The sequence below is a fragment of the Danio rerio genome, chromosome 2 (genome assembly GCF_052040795.2).
Source record: "Danio rerio strain M-AB ecotype USA chromosome 2, GRCz13ab, whole genome shotgun sequence".
Lineage (NCBI taxonomy): Eukaryota > Metazoa > Chordata > Actinopteri > Cypriniformes > Danionidae > Danio > Danio rerio.
In genome coordinates this window covers 20,378,774-20,399,052 of record NC_141022.1, presented here as the reverse complement: position 1 = coordinate 20,399,052, position 20,279 = coordinate 20,378,774, and the positions used below count along the sequence as shown (strand labels likewise).

The window sequence follows — 20,279 nt, the reverse complement described above, 5'->3', positions numbered from 1 at the left end:
TTAAATGCATTTTCCTTTCAAACAGGGCCAGACTGGGAACCCACACACAACCCTCATTCCGGATCTAAATTTAACCAAGAGATTGAGTTAATTGATCCATTCCACTGTGCCACGAGAGCCCTGCAAGTGGCCGTTGGAGAGGCCTGTCAACCTTTCCATGAAAAATCACCAATAAATCCGCACAAGAGTCGCCTACAATTACAGCTGTCACTCTTCTGCGCTGTTTGGTTAGGATCCTGTTGCATTAGTTGTGGGTGTAGGATTGAAGAGGGATAGAGGAAATGACAGATGTAACAAGAGATTGGTGCTGGGGTTGTACGGCTTTTAGTGTACCTGAGATGGAAGACAAAATATGTCTGGACAAAATATGTATGGTTTGAATCGAATACATTTATACAAAAAAAAAAAAGAAAATTGAATTGGAGTGTGTTTTCAGCTTGACTAACTGGTGCAACTCTTTAAAGGTGCTGTATGTAGGTTTTTGAATGATATTTAAGAAACATGCTAAGAAAACATACTTCTTTATCTGAAAAACTATGCTAAAGTTGTTTATTCTTCTTTATAACCCAGCCACTGGCAGTTTATACAAATTATATTTCAGCATCCCAAATTGTATTACATTTCAGTCATGAAGGCTGCCTCAATATATGCGCATGTTGCCGAAAATGGACTTCTGGAGGACCAGGACCGTATGTGTGTCTGCGAAATGGGATACAGATTCAGAGTCAGAAAAATACACATGAAGTGATTTTTAATGGGCAAATAATATAAATTTTGCAATCATAAACATGTGCTGATCAGCTTACAGTAGAAAGTTCCCTCTTACTTACTCCTTTTAATGTCATCAACCTGGAAACCTGCATTTGCTTGGAGTTGTACTCCAGTGTTTTGAATTTGAACTGCAATGCCTATGTAACCCACCAGTCCTACTGCACCCAACCCAGTTTAAGCTGGGATTTAATCAGCGATTCTTTGCATGGGAGTTGGTTTATCTAACAAGGAGGCTAAACACCATGGCCTCTAGCATCTGTCACTAGAGCACCTTTTGAGATCAGAGGAGTGAGGTTTACCTGCATAGCACTTTGCTAGCTGGCCTCCGTTACACCTAGTTCAACCACTAGGTGTCAAACCTACATACTGCACCTTTTACAACATGCAAGCATCTGCTTTATGGCTAAAGATTAAATGTGAGATACATACAGGACCAGCTCTGAGGGGGTCACTCCGGCCCTGGTGGGCCCAGTGGCAGATGAAGAAGAGAGAGAAGAGCCCTTTATTTCCCCTGATTATTATCAGCACCATCTTCTCCTTTCATCTCTTGTTCTCCAACTGGGTCTATCTGACAAACGCAGACTTCCATTACTATTTTAATATCCTTTCTGAAAATTGCCGCATTTGGCTCCAGCTGAAGATTCCTATCAGTTCTGACCTGCTTTTTCTGCTCTCTGAAGCATTTTAATAAAGTAGGCTAATTTATTCATCTAGGATTCAAAGAGAACGATTCTGAGGAGATAATTTTTGTGAAAGCAAAGGCCTGTGCGTTTAACGGAGGCTAAAGTGGCACGTGGAAAACAACAAGCCATTAGAAAAGCAGATAAGCGGGAAAAAAATGTCTCATTAACTCGAGCTCAAAGAGGTTGGTTGTGTTTATTTAAGCGCACATTTCTTATGTTGGTGCTTCGGTGGGATTTTTTGGTGATGTTTGTTCACCAAAGGAAGGAACAGTTGTGGTTTTGGTTCCCTTTTGATGCACTTGTGTGAGTGTGCGCTAAGTGCATGTTGGTTTCTACAGCGTACGATTAATAGGACTGTTAAAAGCAGCAATTCAGAGGGAGTCCGTAGAGAAGTAAGTGAATGCAGCAAAACAATGATGACTACATGATTGAAGTACAGTTCTTAAGTGCAGACCTGAAGGGTTAGAAGCGCTCTCCGGCCCATTATATCTGATCAATGTTTCAGCCTCTACACTTTCTGCTCAACTTACCAGCATGACTTCAGCACCTTGCCGTGAAAGGTAATGACGGTCGGTTGGGCCTGCAGGCAGCCGTGCCCAGGGTAAAGTCATTGTAACCAGACTTTTGGGAAGGCATGCCCTGGGCAAAGCTGGTGGATTCTTGAATGATGTTAGATGCTTTAAATCCACCAATGAGATTCCCTTGGCGAGCTAACAAGGCACCACACTTGCCAGTAGGTATCATAAAAGATCGGCTGTGTGAGGTTTGTGTGTGGAAAACGATGTGTTAGGCAAACCTTGGCTTCCACATAGTCTGCTAATGGTATTGTTATGCAATATACACACAGATAGAACTACATCAGCTCCATCATGAGAAGCAATTATAGGATATGGATGAATGTTTGCAGAATGATCTAATATAGAAAATTACAGTGTGATGGTTGTCTGAATTTGTGATGTGCTTCGCTGCTCTTTGCAGATTCTGTGTTAGAAAGGAACAATTTCCGTTATTTTTTTCTTTCTGAATAGGAATATCAGCTCTGTTTGGGTTGGCTCTGTGCTGGATTTTCGCTCCACGTGACTTTTTTTGAGAGAGGGCTGCAGTTTTTGTCAGTACATTTGGATGTTATCAAGCTAGCGGTGTGATGGAGATAATGGGATTTCCTGCTCAACACCACCAAGACATTCGCACCAAGAAATAGGCGTTCTCGCCTTCATAAGATTATTATACATAAGAAACAAAGACGTTATACATTATTATGACAGTGTCTTGTTTAAATTAAAAACTTTTTAGAATATTTAGTTTGGACAATGTGAGGAATTCACTTTAGTGGATGTTTGTCAGAATACGTCAATCAATGTGTATTGTCACTATTAGCCAGCAGAGACCAAATTGTGTGTAAATGTGAGAGATGTAAAGGTGAGATCAAATTTTAGGAGGAAAATCTGTTTATATCAGATATGTCACGACTATTAAAGTCACTGCCAGATATTGCTGCACAATATTTCATTTCAGCATCGATATCAATTCGCAATAGTCACAGCAAAGAGTCTGAATTATAGTTGACCAGGAGCTACAGAGTTGTATTTAATCGCTGTATTCATATGAAATGTAAATGATTTTTCCAAAAAAAACGAGCGAAAACAAGATTTTTTCACTTACCCCACTAGTAAGATAATTACTTTAAAACAAACAAATAAAACTCATAATTTTCACTTTTTTCCTCTGACGGTGAAGATTAAACAATAGTTTTACTTGGTCTAAGAATTTTTTGAAATATCTGGACTAGAAACAAGATAAAGATAATCCTTTTTTTTTTTTTTTTTTGGAATTGTGATTATTTTATTTCTCTAATTAAATATTATTTAACTCCCCAGAAAACCGCCAAATAGTACTGTTCAAAATATCTTGTTAAACTGTATTCATATTGCAATATTTATCCCAAAAAAAAAATCCCAATATCAGATATTTACAATATCGTGCAGCCCTACTGCCAGATAAAAATTCTGAATTGTGAGATTCAAAAATTCATTCTGAGAATGAAATTCTGATTTTATTGAGTTTTCTCAGATTTTGAGAATTACAAGATCTCACAATTGCATTCGAATTTTGAGGGGTAACATTTGCATTTTTCTCTGTTAAACTTTTTTATTCCATGATAGAAACAAGATTCCATTAAAAAAGATTGACTTGTGCAATATTATTAATATTTTTATGCCACACCTGACAACTGCAATCTGTGAGCTCGGGATTTTACAGAATGCATTATTTAATTGAACACGTTATTTAAAAGAACTTTGAATCAGTCAGTCTAAATGCTAAAAGTTTCATTTAATCATTCATTTATTCATTTTCGGCTTGGTCCCCACAGCGGACTGAACCGCCAACTTATCCAGCATATGTTTTACGCAACGGATGTGGAAACTGCAACCCATTACTGGGAACAATTCATACACTCATTCACACACATACACTATGGGCAATTTTAGCTTACCCAAATCACCTATACAGCACGGTTTTTAGACTTGTTAGCTAAAAGAGATCTAAAACATAATAATAAAGAAATTGAGCTGCGCAATTACAATATCAACCAATACTCCTAAATGAATCATTATGACCATCTGATAACCAATATGATACTGTTTATATTGTCAAAGTTGCTTATACTATACATGGGTAACCAAGCAGTGCATTTGTATCAAATGTTTTGAATTGTACAATATGTCTTTTTGGGGGTCAGTTATCAGCTCTGTACTGAATGCAGTCCAGGTAAGTGTCTGCGAATTGCAATGTTTGCCACCATGCTGAGACTAAAACGTTCTTGCACCAGGTGTAAGTGGTGCAATAGTTGTCATTTCTTTCTCCCACAGAGCAACGGAACGAAGCACCTCGCCTTTGTTAGCAGTACATACCACTGCTTCTTTTACCTGACATTATGCAGCACTGTGTCGAATGTGAAATATTGTCATCTGTCCTCCTCCACCCCTTTCCTCTGTCTCTGTAGCATGTCACTGTTAACGCTCTGTGTTCATCAGTAGATGAGAGAAAAAAAAGGTAGCGATGCTTTTTTTTCTCCCCAGTAGTGCCATCTCTGATTCATTTTTCCCCCTCTCATCTGTCATGTGTTTTCCATCAGTGGAAAATTGAAGAGTCTACGGAATATGTGAGTAACTCAAGTGTGAGCAGGTGGTTTGAAGCATTGGGCCTGCAGGGATGCTATGCTTTGTTTGTGTGTTCATCTATCGCTTTTTCTATGCTTCTCTCACTAACATTTCCCCCTTTGTTTCGCCTTTTAAGGAGGCATTAAAAGGATAGTTCACCCAAAAATGAAACTTTTTCTCACTAATTACTCATCCTCAAGTGGATCCAAATCTTGACCCATTGACTTCCATAGTAGGAAAAAAAATACTATGTAAGTCAATGACTACGGATTTTAAGCTTCCTTTAAAATATCTTCTTTAGTCTTTAATGGAAGTAAGAAAGTCAAATTGGTTTGGAACATGTAAAGGATGAGTACATTTTCAGATTTGGGTGAACTATCCCTTTAACAGTTTGATTGAACTTCTTCTTTGTGCTTAAAGGAACACTCCATTATTCAGATTTGACAACAGTTTTACAATGTTGCATCTATTCAGCTGAACTTTTAAGCACCTTTTAGCTTAGCTTAGCATAAATCATTGAATCAGATTAGACCATTAGTATATCACTCAAAAAAAAAACTTTAATAATGAAATTACGCAGTGTTTAAAAATAGTTCACAACTAGGTAACAGTGCTGCGTAATAACATTGTACATGGTTTTTCTTGAACATTACATCGAATGAGCAATACATCGTACATTTTATTGAGCATTACATCAAATTTCTAAACCATTACATCCAAATGAGAGTATAGTTCCCAACTATATTGACTTGGAAAATAGCAACTTTTTTTTTTTCTGTTGGTTTTAGTACCTGATGTCTCTACATAATAAATAGCTCCTTATATTTTAAAATAAATATATTAATAGTGTCACAGATTGGTTAGGCAAAAATTCATTACATCTTAATATTGGAAAAACAAAAGAGCTATGTCTGGGAAGTCAAGCAAGAGCAGAAGATACTAGATTTCGTAACAACATGCCATCATAAATGGAAGTAGGGGTCCGTTCATCGTACCTCGCTTAAATGATCTAAGATGATTTGACAGATCCTGGATGTTTTTTATCTTGATAACTGACCTCTCGCTAATTTGGATTTTCTAACAAGTTCAATCAGATTAAACTGTCTGGATGAACTGATCTGAGATCGCTGCGTGTGTTGTAAAGGACAGATCTATCGATCCAAAAATTCATGATCAGCAATGCAACGATTGGCTGGCGGCACATCAGCGTAATGACATCATCTTAATAATATTCAATTATCCATGTGAGCAAAATTACATACAATTAGCAGTAAAACGTTTGTTAAATATGATACTCAATAACTTTCCATATTTGTTGCGAGCTGCAGGCTTACACCCTCATGTGTAAAGAGTATTCATCATGTATTTCAATGCATGTCAATGTGTTTAGTTCTACATTTAGAGAAGATTTTCTTTATTGTTGTAGCCTAGACCTACTCAAGTTTTTTTTTAATAGGCGTAAGTAATAACTGTATAAATTATTTTGCATCAATAAAGCATTTTGATATCCGTAAAGGTGTCAATCACCGGCATATTAGCAGTCAAAACACATGCTTGACTGCATAAATTATTATCCATATATATATTTTTTTAAAGTCAAAAATTCTGCATGTAAGCATTTCATAAAGACCATATCAATACATTTTCTCTTTGAACCACTAGGTGGCAGTCTTTGTACTTTTATTTTGCCATGCAGATTGCATAAGTTTTAATAATATTTTTTAACTTATATACTCAGTTAAAATATATAAATATATTTACTATTTTCCCAATTAGATTATCAGCATTCGGTACATACTTTCAGTATTATGTTTGCTTGAACTGACCGATCTAATCATGTTTATATGAATTGAACCTGCTCCCAAGCAGGTTTGAGCTAGCAGAACTGTTGCTAGGACAACAAGTCTCAAATGAGTTTTGAAGAACTGAACGATCCTGGATCGTGTCAAATCGTCAATATCCAAATCCAGCTAATTGAGTAATCCAGGTATGAAGAACAGACCCCTGGTCTGAAATTTTAAGTATCTAGGCACAATTATTATTGACAATTGAATTTGGATAATAATGTAGAGGCTGTTTATAAGAAAACAAGTCAGCGCCTCGGTCTCCTCCACAAGTAGAGAAGTTTTAATGTTAGTGCACAGACTTTAAACATGGCATACAGGTCATTAATAGAGAGTGTTCTCACATATAATATTGTCTCATGGTTTGGTAGCACAACACTTAAACAGAAGAAGGAATTATCGCAAATTATAAGTCAGGCAAGTAAGATAACTGGTCACAAACAAGGTTTACTGCAGATTCTAGTTGACTTCTTCATAGAAAAAACAGCAATTTCAATTTTTAAAGATAATACACATGATATGGCGCTATATAGGTTTTAAAGTTTTTAATTTGTTGTTTCATAGATATATACAGTACAATAGATATCGCATACGGACCCTGAACGTGCGTGAATAGCATCCCAGCATTTTTACAGCGTGGTGTAAGATGTAGTAATGAGCAAACAAAGAAAACAAAGCTCTAAGGCAGAACATTTCATTGGTACGATTTTGTTTTTTATAATTTTGTATATTACGAACTTTTGTGCTAAACAAGTATTAATGATAATACAGTCTCTTACTGCACTGACTGACCACAAGGCAAAGTAGTACCAACTCACGCTAAAATTTAGGCTTATGCTAATTTTGTCGAATAAAATCAGCAAACAATGTAAATAAAATATTACAATAGGATGCTGCTGTGAGTCATTCATAACGATGATCCATTCACAAACTAATCGCAAACTCATTTATTCACAAACTAATAATTAACTGAATAAGTCAAATAGGACAAATAAAGCTTTAAATAGGAAAATTATCAAAAGATAATGCTAATGGTCTAATCCCATTTAATGATCACGCTAAGCTAAGCTAAAGGTGCTCCTGGAATCAGCTGATTTGATTAAAAAATGGTAAAGCGCAACTGTTTCTCAAGTCTAAGAGAGTTAAAATGAACCTGTTTCCAAAAATAAATAAATAAAAAAACATGGAGTGTTTCTTTAATATGAATTTGGACCAAGCGGCTTGTAGAAAAACAGATGGGAAATGCACAATCAGCAGGACAGCAGTTTGGAGCATTTTTTGTGCATTGTTGCAAACACACTCCCAACTCGTACACACATACACACCCCGAAAAGACCAGAACAAATTGCAGCATTTTTAGCATTATACTGAAGGTCACCCACTAATGCACTGTATTTACTAATGGTAATGATGGCGCGTGCTCTAAAGGTCTGGCCCCTGAGAGCACATTTCACTGACAGTGTAATGACTGCACTAATGACTTCTAGCATAGCAAGTACCTGTTATTCACTCACACACACACATAATCACACACACGTATCACAAAGAGCATCACTATTAGAGCGCTGTTGTTGAATATTCCTTGAAGAGCCAGAAAGTAGAATATTTTCTGAAAAATAAACCCTCTCTCATGCTGAGATGAGAAATACAGTACGTGTACAGACAGACCACACTTTACTAGAGAGAAAAAAAGAGATGTTTATAGAAACTGAGAGGTGGTATTGGCTGATTTAAGTAGTTTTGAGCTGATAGTTTTTCCTTTAAGGTTAGCAAGATTACAAGGTTGCTTTTACTTGATCAAAATTACAGTAAACCAGTAACAATAGGAGATAATATTATAGTTTTTTATTATATTTTAAATGTTATGAATTACTGTGAGGTCAAAGCTTAATTTACAGCATCATTATTTCTGTCTTTGTCACATGGCATTAAGAAATCATTCTATGTGCTCGAAAACATTTCTTACCTTACATTATGGGTGTTGAAAATAGTTGTTGCTTTTTTTGAACTGATACTTTGTAAATACTGTACAGCTTGTAAAGACCAACCTGTATATAAAACACATCTTTTTAAAATAGCACATTTGCTTAATAAAAATTGTAACTCCTTAAAAAAAAAATGTTAGTCATTAGTCTAAATCAAAGATGCCCAAAGCAGGGCCCGTAATCTTTGATTTGGCTCACCATCCTCTCTCAAAAGAGAATGATGATGATGTGGTTGGGGCAAAAGCCTTTGACAGAGATCATTAAGTATTTCGATTTTTGAACGTAACCTCTTTTTTTATTATTGCTGAGCTAAGAAAGAAGTGGACTGAAATGAATGTTTCAATTAAATGTTGGTAAATGTATCAGTCTTTTATAATGTAAAAAATGTCACATGACAAAAAGCAATGCCCAAGACATTAGCGAGCAAATTAAGGCAAAGGCAGATCAACTAGTGTTTTTAGCATTGAACTCTATTGTGGTAAATGAGATTATTTTTTTACTGTAATAATAATTTTATTATAAAATGTTAAAATTGTACTATGTTAATTAAAATGATTTAAAGCATTTTTTCAATGTTATTTTTAAATACTAGCGAATAAATTAGGAAATTACTCATGGAACATTTTGTGTTATACTATGTGATATATTTGGTTTGATTTAGTATATATTTGGCCCACATCTCACATCTCACATCAAGTTTAGTGTTCAGTGTTTTAGTGTTTAGTGTCCCTATATATGAAAAAGTTTGGGGACCCCTGGTCTGAATGGATGTCAGTCTGACATATTGGACCCGATCATACACCTGGCGCAACAAAGCGCAAGACCAGCGCAATGCACCACTTTGTGGACTCATAGGTGTGCTGGTTCAAAAAGGAAAAGAGAAAGTAAAGAGGCAGACTGGAAGAGTCTCGTTCTTTATCCTCACACTGCAGAGGGTCAGTTTAACTGCTTTCTTGCCAGTGAAGGATTCAGTTTTTCCACTTACAAAGTCCGCCATGTAAATAGCAAATGTGCCATGGCGTGACTCTTAAAGGGAATGGGAGATTAGACTCTGATTGGTTTAGAGCATATTATGCTCAAAACACACCCATAACTCATTAAGAGAATAATCACAACCGTGTTAGACCATGCGCCAGTGCGCAGAGCGTATTTTTCCATTCTTAAAATAGCAAAAGTAGATTCAGACATGCCCTCAATGCTTTGGCGCCATGTGCTTTAGATTTTGTGCCTAGACTGGTAAAATAGAGCTCGTTATGACAAACATAGATTCACCTAAATTCTACTAGAATGACCATAGCAGTCATTCTGACCGTTCACATAAGACTAAGGAACCGAATTTGTGTCAATTCCTTTGATTGAGATTTCAGATTTAAGCTTTGAATGCAAATCATCATTTTTCAAGAAGTCATTACCCTAAATACTATTGTTTTTTTGTTTGTTTGTTTGTTTGTTTTTTGTAACATAGCCAACAATTATTTTGTATCAGTTACTTGATACCCCGAAGGGTGAAAATGTTTTGAAAGACATCAGTTCTAAAGTAAAGTTATGTTTGTTGCTAGGCAGCAGAGGCACACAGGAAAAGGTAGCAGGCATTTAAATGCATGCTGTCAATAATTTCCATTCAAGGTAGAAATACTAAGAACCAATGTTAAAATTAGAAATAAACATCTTTAGGGATATTCAGAGTACAATAGTTATGTAGGTTTTACTTTAGCTTTAAAGTTATGTAATGGTGAAAATTACTGCCTCTGTAGTTCTAGTGGTAAAGACAATTTTAATAATTACAATAAATGTAAGCTGTACATTAGATTATACTGTACATTATGTAGGTACTTGTTTTTTTTTTTTTCAAGAGTCATACATAAATTTGTAATAAACTTCATTAGTTCTTATGTACAAAAATAATGTTCACAGCATTTTAATAATGAACAATAGACTATTGTTAATACTAATAGACTATCAATAATTCCATTAGATTTTGGGTGTTTTCATACTAAACATAACATTATAGTTTTGGTTCAGAATGTAATGAGTGCATTGCAACTGTGATGTTGATCCGGTGCAGAGTTTAATTGGAAATTGACCAAATTCCATCATTTCAGGAATCTCAATCGGCTTGTGTGGTGTACCCCAAAGTTCACACTCTAAAAAATAGTAGTTTTATTTAGTTTTTGCTTTTTTTAAGTCCATGGAAGCACTGAAAGGGGTGCTAATGGAGGAGTTGCAATCGGTTTGACCCTGAATTTGAAGAAGAAAACCGCTGAATGATTTTACCTGCTTTCCAGCAGAGGGACTTCTTTAGGATTATGAGTGTTGAAAAACTGTGAAGCTTGGCTGAACAGAGAAAACTGCAGACAACAGACGGCTTTTAAAAGTGTGCGTGTGTGTGTGTGTGTGTGTGTGTGTGTGTGTGTGTGTGTGTGTGTGTGTGTTTGTTCCTGAGTTTCCTCAAAAGATTTTTATAGTTGCGTGACAGGCCACTACAGTTGGCCTGGCTTGCGCTACGCTGGTAAATCCTCTTACTGCTTAGATTTGGAGCATTAAGAAAAAGCTGCAGAAATGGGTGCACTTCAGTTACCAGTGTCGTTTTCCTCCCAGTGAAGCCTGACCCCATTTCTCAGTCCGCATCTCTGTGCCAGCAGACTGGCTGCCGTCTCTCTGGAGCCCTGCTGTTAGCGACCGCACCTGCTCTGCTGCCACCTGCCTGGAAAACATTCAGCGGCAGCCAATCGCTTGCTCCCGCCAAATCGCTCACTTCTCCCTCTCCCGTGGTTCAGGGTTATGAGGCAGCCTCTCAGCTAACTGGATTTCTGGAATCTGGAAATTTATATGTAAAAACGAGAACTTACACCTGACCTGGTGACCCCCAGTAGTCTTTAGTTACTGTTTGTGGACAGTTGAAGGTTGTGTGTGATAGTGTGTGATCTCAGATAGTTTGTGTGGGGTTTATTCCTCCTTGCCAAAACTGACCTCATTTGAATCTAATTTACTTTAATGCGTTATAAACAGCACATTTTGTTTGTTGTCAGATCATCTTTATATTCTGTGCACTTAATGTTTAGTAATCACATAATTACATTTAAACACATTATTCAAAATTCTATGCAGTGTGTACAGAATCAACTCAACAAATAGTTGTTAATGACTTATTTAAATGGGTATCACAGTTATCTTCTGCTGGAAATCAGGGAAAGATGAATGTCAAGACTCTATAGTGTTGCCAGATCTTATCCCAATCTTAGAAATGAATCTGCCACATACCAAAATATCACACCCTTGACCCGACAACTCTTATCTTAATTATAATCTTTTTTAAGGGCGTTTCCGAAGTGTGTCTGTAAAGTTTCAGCTCAAAATACCCATAAGATGATTTATTATTTAATGCAGAATATGCCCAGTTTGACGTATAATAACAGTGAAGCTGTTTTTGTAGCCTGTGGCTTTAAATGCAAAGAGCTGGTTCTCCCTGCCCACCGTTCCCACATGCGTCTCATCATGCGTTAAGTAAGATAAACAGCAGTCAGTGACAGAGGCAGAGCTTCATTCGGATGAAGCTGAAATACAGCTCATTAGTCAAAAACACCAAGTTTATTGTATGTATTTGTGGTGGATTCAAGCCTTTCTGAAACGATGAGTCACACACAAATGCCATTTGCAGTACACGCACATATATGCACGTTTACTGACACCATGCGGCTGTTGTGAAATTTTAAAAACATAAAATTATGAATCTAATTTTTGAGATGCAGCTGATCACAAAGTTGGGACAGATATATTAATTCCAGTTTTTTTTTTTTTTTTGCAAAAAAATCTTCCATGGACATGTGTTTACTGTACATGTTATTATTGAAACATTGTGCCTATCAATCAATTCGGTGGGCAGGGAAAACCGTACGTTGCAGTGGAAAAACACAATGCGGTGGGCCTCGAAAATAATTGGGATTTGGATCATATTTTAACGTCAGGAAATTAAAAAAAAGAGACTTATTGTGTTTATTTCACTTTAATATGACTGTGGACACACTATATCTACACACAGTTCTGTCTAAACAGCTTCCAAAAGTTGGTTTTGGATCATATGTGCCCTTTAATATAAATGGTCACAGGAGCTTATTAAGAGCATTTTCTGCCAAGCAGTTTTTCTAAAATACGACACTATTGTCTCACAGGGGTTTAGTTAAAGGATTAGTTAACCGCAAGTTATTAATTACTCACTTACATAATTTTCCAATCCCCCTTAAGATCAAAGACAAATTTAGATGGTTTAGAGAGTTGAGATCGGTCTCTTCATCCATAGGCTGCAATGGTCCTGAGATGTTTAAAGACCAGAAAAAGAACCAACATTTTTTTCAAAACATTACATGTGACTTCAGTGGTTTAACTTTAATCATACGAAGCTCCAGGAACATTTTTGTGCACAGAAAAAAAACTGTAAAAACATTTTTTTGTTGTTGACATTTTTTAGTATTACAATTGAACCAGTGAAGTTGCATGGAATGTTTTGGAAAGGTTTATAAGTAAATGCCATCACAATAAACCGTTTTGATAAACCTTTGATAAACATTTAGTGGAAACTTATTAGGAGATTTTAGAGTTACAAATATGTTTTGTTCTATATTTTTTTTAATGAGAAAATGAGGAGTAAATTAGAAAGTTAAACTGCGTAATGCTGAGCCCTTGAGATACTTTTTGAAAAGTGCTAATTGAATAATCTGTTTGCGAGTTATCAGATTGCCACTTCTACATCTTGGGATCACAGTTACAAAACACTTGCTCGCTTGCTTCTAAATGTGTTTTAGGAGCGACCACTTAAATAGAATTCAATTAATACTTCAACACACTGTAAGAAAACACTCTTGTTTATACTGTTAAATTTCCACAGTAGATCATTTTTTGTAGTAATAGAGCAGTAATTATTGTATTTTGGTGAAAATCATAGCCAGGATGACACTGGATTATCCTGGTTGGAATACTAGTTAAACCAGGGCTTCTCATTTCTTGCTCTTGATGTTTACTATCCTGCAAAGTCCAACTGTAATCAACCTCAGCTGCCTGTAACTTTCTTATTCATTTTATCCAAACATTTAAAAAGACTGCCTTTGGAAGATGCATTCCAGACAAGAAGACAAAAAAAGACACATACAAATCAATTGTTAGCTTTGCCAGCAATATTTTTCATTGGATCGTTTTTTGAGGGCATCATAGATGTATCCTTCACTGCGTTCAATGTTCATTATTCTCATAGTTGCAAAGTTTTCCAATTTTGTTGTCATACTAGTGTATGTTAGCCCCCCAACACAGAGCGGACATTGGCTGTACAATACATTGTTCACACATTTGTCTAAATCTGTGTTATGCCACAGTCACACTAGAGTTTGAGCATGTGAAATTATGTCATATGGCATTGGTAAACGGGGTGGATTTTAACAAGATGCGTAGACATTTTAAAAAGCGAGCCATATGTTACATTTCTTTACAGAGAGTTCATGTTTTGATCTTTGATTGATCTCATGCTGTCACATGATGCGATTTCGCAGGTTAGAGTTCGCCAAGCTTGAACTTTGCAACGCAGTAAACTGTGAAACTTGTCGCACCAGCTTGCGTTCCCGTCATGTCACATCTACATGTGTTTAAATGGAAGTCTATTGGGCGAAAAGTGCAGTGTGAACATGGCTTTAGTGAGCACAAGAAAATCCATCCACCTCACTGGTGTGACATATCAAGATGCTGATTTGACAGCATGACTATTGCACAAGTGTGTCTTAGGCTGGCCACCATTTACATGCCACTTGTTAAGCATTTTTGGAATTCTCTGGATTGCTGTATCCAACAGCATGCTCCAATTCCTGCCAATATCCTGCAAATGGTAAATCCTACTCACCCACTTACCTACATGATTAATTATGCACCATACAGAATGTATTATAATTATCACAATATTCAGAAAGTAGATGGTGTGGTTTGTTTGTTTTTTCAGCTTTTCAACCACATGTGTGTGTACACTAAAATTAAATCAGATTTGATTTTGACTGGCTTTGAAAGTGGGCAAAACTGGACATCCTTAAAACTTTTTAAGCCTTGTTTCCACCATTTGGTGTGAGCAGATTGACAAAGGCACATTCATTATCAGGTGAAAACAAGGCCATAAATGGATATGTTCTGTTCAATGCAGTGGTTTCTGTTTGCTTTTGCATTCACACCACTCTGTTCAGTGGATAATCAGCCTGTGCTTTTGCAATGTTGTACTCTAGCACAGTTTTGTTACGCTTGTGCACTGACTCTCAAATACTAATAATAATATCTTATGAGGTGCAAATAAAACTGTGGAACCTGCACCACCATGTTTGAAATCAGCATTTACTTGTTCCAAACTTGTTTGAGTTTCTTCTGTTGAACTTCAACGAAGATATGCTGAAGAATGTTGGGAAACAAGAAGCCTCAAACTGTTTTTTTGGTCCCAACTATTGATGTGAATGGCTGCTTTTTTCTGTATTTGTTTAGAAAATCTTACTTAGTGTTTAATAGAAAACAGAAATTCATAAAAGCTTAGAACCACTTGAGTTTGAGTATATATATATATATATATATATATATATATATATATATATATATATATATATATATATATATATATATATATATATTCATTTATTTATTGGTGGGGGAACTCTCTATTTAACTTCACCAACCTCTATGTGCTGTAAAATAAAGAACCATCACTACAATCATACCCCATCTAAGAAAAGAACCAAACATCTGCATTGTCAAGAAGCGTCTCTTAACTCTTAAAGACGCAGAACTAGACAGGCTTCCTTTTAAGCCATCTTTAGATCCTGTCTTTCCATCAAAGGTGAGAATCTCTATTAATTTCTTTCACCTCGGGCTCTATTCAGAGGAGCCGCCAGCACATAATGGAGCTGTGCTGCTCTTTTCACTGATGACATTGATTATGGCTTGACAGCAGAGAGACAGGCTGGTGTCAGCGACTGACATCTGTGCACCTCTGTGTTATTTATGCCAGCAATCAGCCATTTTGAAGGTTGGCTTCAGCTGCTGGCTCTCTAATGAAGTGTGACTGTGCGCAGTGTATAGAGCAAACACACACCTATTAACCCCACAGATGCTTCAACCATATTCTCACCTTCTTCCATTATCAAGACAAGCTTAAGGGAATCTAATTTAGCTTGAACATAAATAGGAAGTTATTTGGATGATGCTGATCATTATTTTTATATCTATATTGTCCTTTATGTCTATCCATAGTTGAGAGTAAAGTGATTAGTCGTCCTGTGAAATTTTCATTCTTTTTTTCAAATATTTCCCCAAGTACTTTTTGATGGAGCCAGGTTATTTCCGCAATATTTCCTATCGTTCATTTTTTCTTAAAGTATTATTTCTTTAAGTTTGGCTGTAATAAAATCATTTATTGAAATTAAAGATTAAATGTAGGGTCAATGTTATTAACCCTTTTTTCGGAAACCTTTTTTTTTCCCAATTGGCCACACAATAAACTACTGTTGTCCGAGGACTTGCCTAAATACCCTAACTTAACTAATTAAAAGAATTAAGCTTTAAATTGCACTTTAGGCTGAATAGTAACATCTTGCAAAATATCTAATAAAATATACACTATACACACACATAATATACATATACACATATCTAATAAAATATGTAAGGTATTGTGGTTCAAAGTATCTATTTACAAAATATACAAATAATTGTACACTGAAAAAAATGATGTCTGCAGAATTGTTGCAAGCAGCTTATATGTGTTGAATTTAAACAAACAAATAACATTTAGTAGCGTTTAAATCAATTTGTTTGTTTAAATTCAGCCCAAATCAATTGTTTACAACCTTAAAAAAAAAGTAAATCCAAGGAAACATTTTTAAATATTAAATATTTTATTGCAGTGTAGTCTTGCTTGTTGTTATATTTGTGATGATTAAAAAAAACATTAGAAATTATTGACTCTCTGTATATCACGGTTGCTCACTCACAATCGCACAGATATCAGGAGTTATCGAAACATGTATTTATTTACAATCAGGGATGGGCAGTATTTAAGATACATGTATTTCAAATACCTATTTTAAATACAAATTAGTATTTTGTAATTAGTATTTATTAGGGTTGATGAAAGTGGCTTAATATTTTGTATCAAAATACATTAGTGTCTTGTATTTTTGTATTTAAAAAAAATAGTGTAAAATACTATGTAAGAATGTAAAAATGTGGCCTTTTATTGGGGCTTTCTCAGTTACTGGCCAAAACTAAAGACTACAAAAATTGATTACTATTGAAGACAGGGTGTCCGTGCAGTCTTAAAAATATTAAATGTTGAAAATTAAGGCCCTTAAAAAGGTATTAAAAAGTATTAATCACATTTAACAAGGTCTTAAACTTTTTTCAAGCGTTTCCAAAGTGTTTGCCTCCAAAAAAGCTCAAATTTATGTATTTACTTCCTCATATTAATGGGTGATGTCACTTAATTTGCGACAAATGCGGAAATTAAAAATTTTGAAACAAGATTTTTAAGAGATGGTGGCTACATGGTATTACATTCCAACTCATTATCTGCATTAAATGTTTTTTTTAACAGTGATTTGTTAGTTAGTTAGTCAATATAGCACATTTTTACAACACAACATTGCCCAAAGTACTGAACACAATCAATACTAAATAAAATAAAACCTACAGTACATCACAATTAAAATATAAGGCAAACCCCTCAACATTAAAAAGGCTCAAATGCTAAAGAACAAAGATGGAGTTTTTAGATGCTTTTTTGAAACAGATAGAGTTAGAACGTGTCTGATGTGAGGTGGAAGCCCGTTCCAGAGTTTTGAGGTGATTACAGCAAAAGCCAGATCCCCACTTCACTTACACCGGGACCTTGGTACTTAAAGAATAAAATCAGAAGACCTTAGTGACCTACCAGGATTATATACATGTAGGAGGTCTGAAAAGTAAAGTGGTGCCAGACCATTTAGGATTTAAAAAAAAAATAATAAAAATTATAGTTTAAAATCAATCCGTGACCCAACAGGCAACAAGCCCAGAGAGGAAAGTACTAGGAATATATGCTCATTCTCGTGAGTCCCTGTCAGAAGTCTCGCAGCTGCAAAGAGATAATCTTTAAGACAGGACTTTATGTATGAAATTTGTACAAAATGTAAACAAAATAGCCTAATGGTGAAAAGATTGTTCCGATAACTCTTTTGATAGAAGGTTTGGGAGGAAATTTTATACTCCCTTGTAAAAGCATTTTGTAGTATTTTCAAAATAAAAAAAATACAGTATTTTATTTTGATCTTGTGGCTGCTGTAGTTTGTAGATAAGATTAATAAACCCTTAAATTGAGGTATTTAGTATTTTATTTTAAAATACATTTCAATGTATAGTCGCCCAACCCTGTTCACAATAATAACACTCAAAACTGTAACTAGAACATCGAACACAGGACAGACAGGGAGTGGTGACAATACAATACTAAAACAAGAACTGAACAAACTCAGGGGTATAAATACACAGGAAAAGATTGAACAGATTACAAACAGGGGAGTGACACAGGTGGAACTAATAAACATTAACAAATGGCGGGAAAACAGATAAAAGGTAACACATGACAAACAGAAGCACATGGAACAAACACATAGGACACAGGTATCAAACTCAGTTCCAAAAGGGCCGCAGCTCTGCACAGTTTAGTTCCAACCCTAATTAAACACACCTGATCAAACTAATTGAGTCCTTCAGGCTTGTTTGAAACCTACAGGTAAGTGTGTTGGAGCAGGGTTGGAACTAAACTGTGCAGGGCTTCGGCCCTCCAGGGATTGAGTTTGACACCCCTGAAATAGGACATCACATAGCATAACAACTACATGAACACAACACAGACGCATCAGACACTGTGCGCTTACACCAGTGGTGGTGTCCAAACTCAGTCCTGGAGGGTCGGTGTCCTAGAGATTTTAGCTTCAACCCTAATTGAACACACCTGAACCAGCCAATCAAGTTGGAGCTAGCCTCAGCAGGACACCGGCCCTCCAAGACCGAGTTTGGACATGCCTGCCTTACACTGTCCTGTAAATAAAGGTTAGAAACCACTAAAAATAATTTTAAACAATAAAAGATAACATTTGATGAAAAAAGTCATTTGCATTTAGTTAATTAATTTTGAGACCAAAAGTTTCTTATGAAAAAAATTGTGAACATAGATAAATAATATTGGATAATACAAAGGCGATCATCAATATGTCTTGTTTTCATGAACCTTTTAATAACACAAATACTACAAAGTTATCCACAAACTTTTTTATAATAGCTAGAGTTTGAGAGTAGTTTGCTTAATGTTTAATAAATTGCTGTTAAAATTGAACGTGCCCTAGCGTACAACTCGCAAAAGAGTTTGAACCCCCTCCTGCTTAGTTAAACGTCTGTTCTCTGGGAGTGCGAGCTGTTCCCTTTCCTCCAAAAGCTGATAAATGAGCACTATTTAAGATGGAGAAAACGGGAGACGAAAAGGCAATTGCTTCGCCTATAAAAAGTAATTTTGTGTGATTAAAGTAATGAATAAACGCTCAAACTTAAAAGGTCATTTAAATTTTATCCAATCATTTACATTTCATCTCGCGTGGAGCTTCAGAGGGAGAAGAGACCAAATCAAGCCAATCATCCTTTAAAAAAAGGAAATTGTGGAACTGCGGGCACGTATCGGAATAAGTATTAATATAATTAAAAGCCTAATTATGGAAGGAACACAGTGAAGTCATGCTTAAACAGCTTAATGAGAAGCTTTTAGGATGTTTTTTTTTTTTTTTTTTAGCATCTTCATTTGTGTACTGTAGGCATCTGGTGTTTTTATATGGGCATAGCGGATGAACATATGTTATATTTTGACCTTGGTTATTTGCGCGTGTGTATTAAAGTGTGGTTGAATCCATATGCTTTAATTATTCTCTACTTCCATTTATATGTAAGGATTTAATCCAGGTAACACTAAAAAGAAATTACTTGAGTTACTAAAGCAGACGTTATTCCTCATAAGATTTTACTTTAGGAGGTCTCTCTCTCTCTATGCCTTATTGTTCCATCAGTGATGATATACATTGTGCTGCTACGAGTGTGATATTGCATTTATACAACTGTTCGACAGCATAATTGTGTATATAAAAAAGAAAATTAAACACGGAGAGTCTTAAAAATACTTTTGTACAAGGAACTACTTTCTTCCGCCGTTCATTCACATCTGCAGCTGATGTCAGAACAGCAAAAACCGCTGCTACTTCACAAACGTCCCTTTAGAAATGGTATTTGCATGATTCTCTAGCATAATATCTAAAGTGATGACAAAATAGGTGATTTTGCTCACATTTTAGGATTATAAAACTGAACTGCATGAAATGCCATCAATCTACAGAAATTATCCAGTATTTCTCTATAGCAATCAGGATATCACAATAATGAACCTCGAAAAAGCTAAAGCAAAGTAAACACTACCAGATTTCTATGATATATTTATATATATATACAGCACTACAACATATAAAAGGGAGAGATCGACTTAGAATGTCACTTTTCTGTTCTGTAATGATTTGTTCAGCTGTAGTTTGAATTTTACGATGAGAAAACGCTGAGTTTTTCTCTTTCTAATGCCTTATTCACACAGGGCATCAGCATTAACCCTTCCTATTCACTTTGAATGTCAAACGTTGCAAGCTGAATTGTGGGTTCGTTGGCTCACTGCAGAAGTTAGGAATTTCTTTACTTTTTAAGTGCCAACCAAAGCATCAGCCAATCAGATTGCTTATTGCAAATACCCCAGCTCAG

General features: G+C 35.7%; 1 protein-coding gene across 22 annotated transcripts in view; it reads left to right on the top strand.

The window, feature by feature from the left end:
- Window positions 1-20,279, top strand: part of ptprfb (protein tyrosine phosphatase receptor type Fb) — a 368,772-nt gene that overhangs the window by 265,150 nt on the left and 83,343 nt on the right. For 10 of the 22 annotated variants that reach the window (NM_001083576.1, XM_087240172.1, XM_087240160.1 and 7 more), the window contains 1 exon segment: window positions 4,591-4,617. The exons of the other annotated variants lie outside the window; for them this stretch is intronic. In NM_001083576.1, the coding sequence (NP_001077045.1) occupies window positions 4,591-4,617 (27 nt within the window). 22 annotated transcript variants of the gene reach the window in all.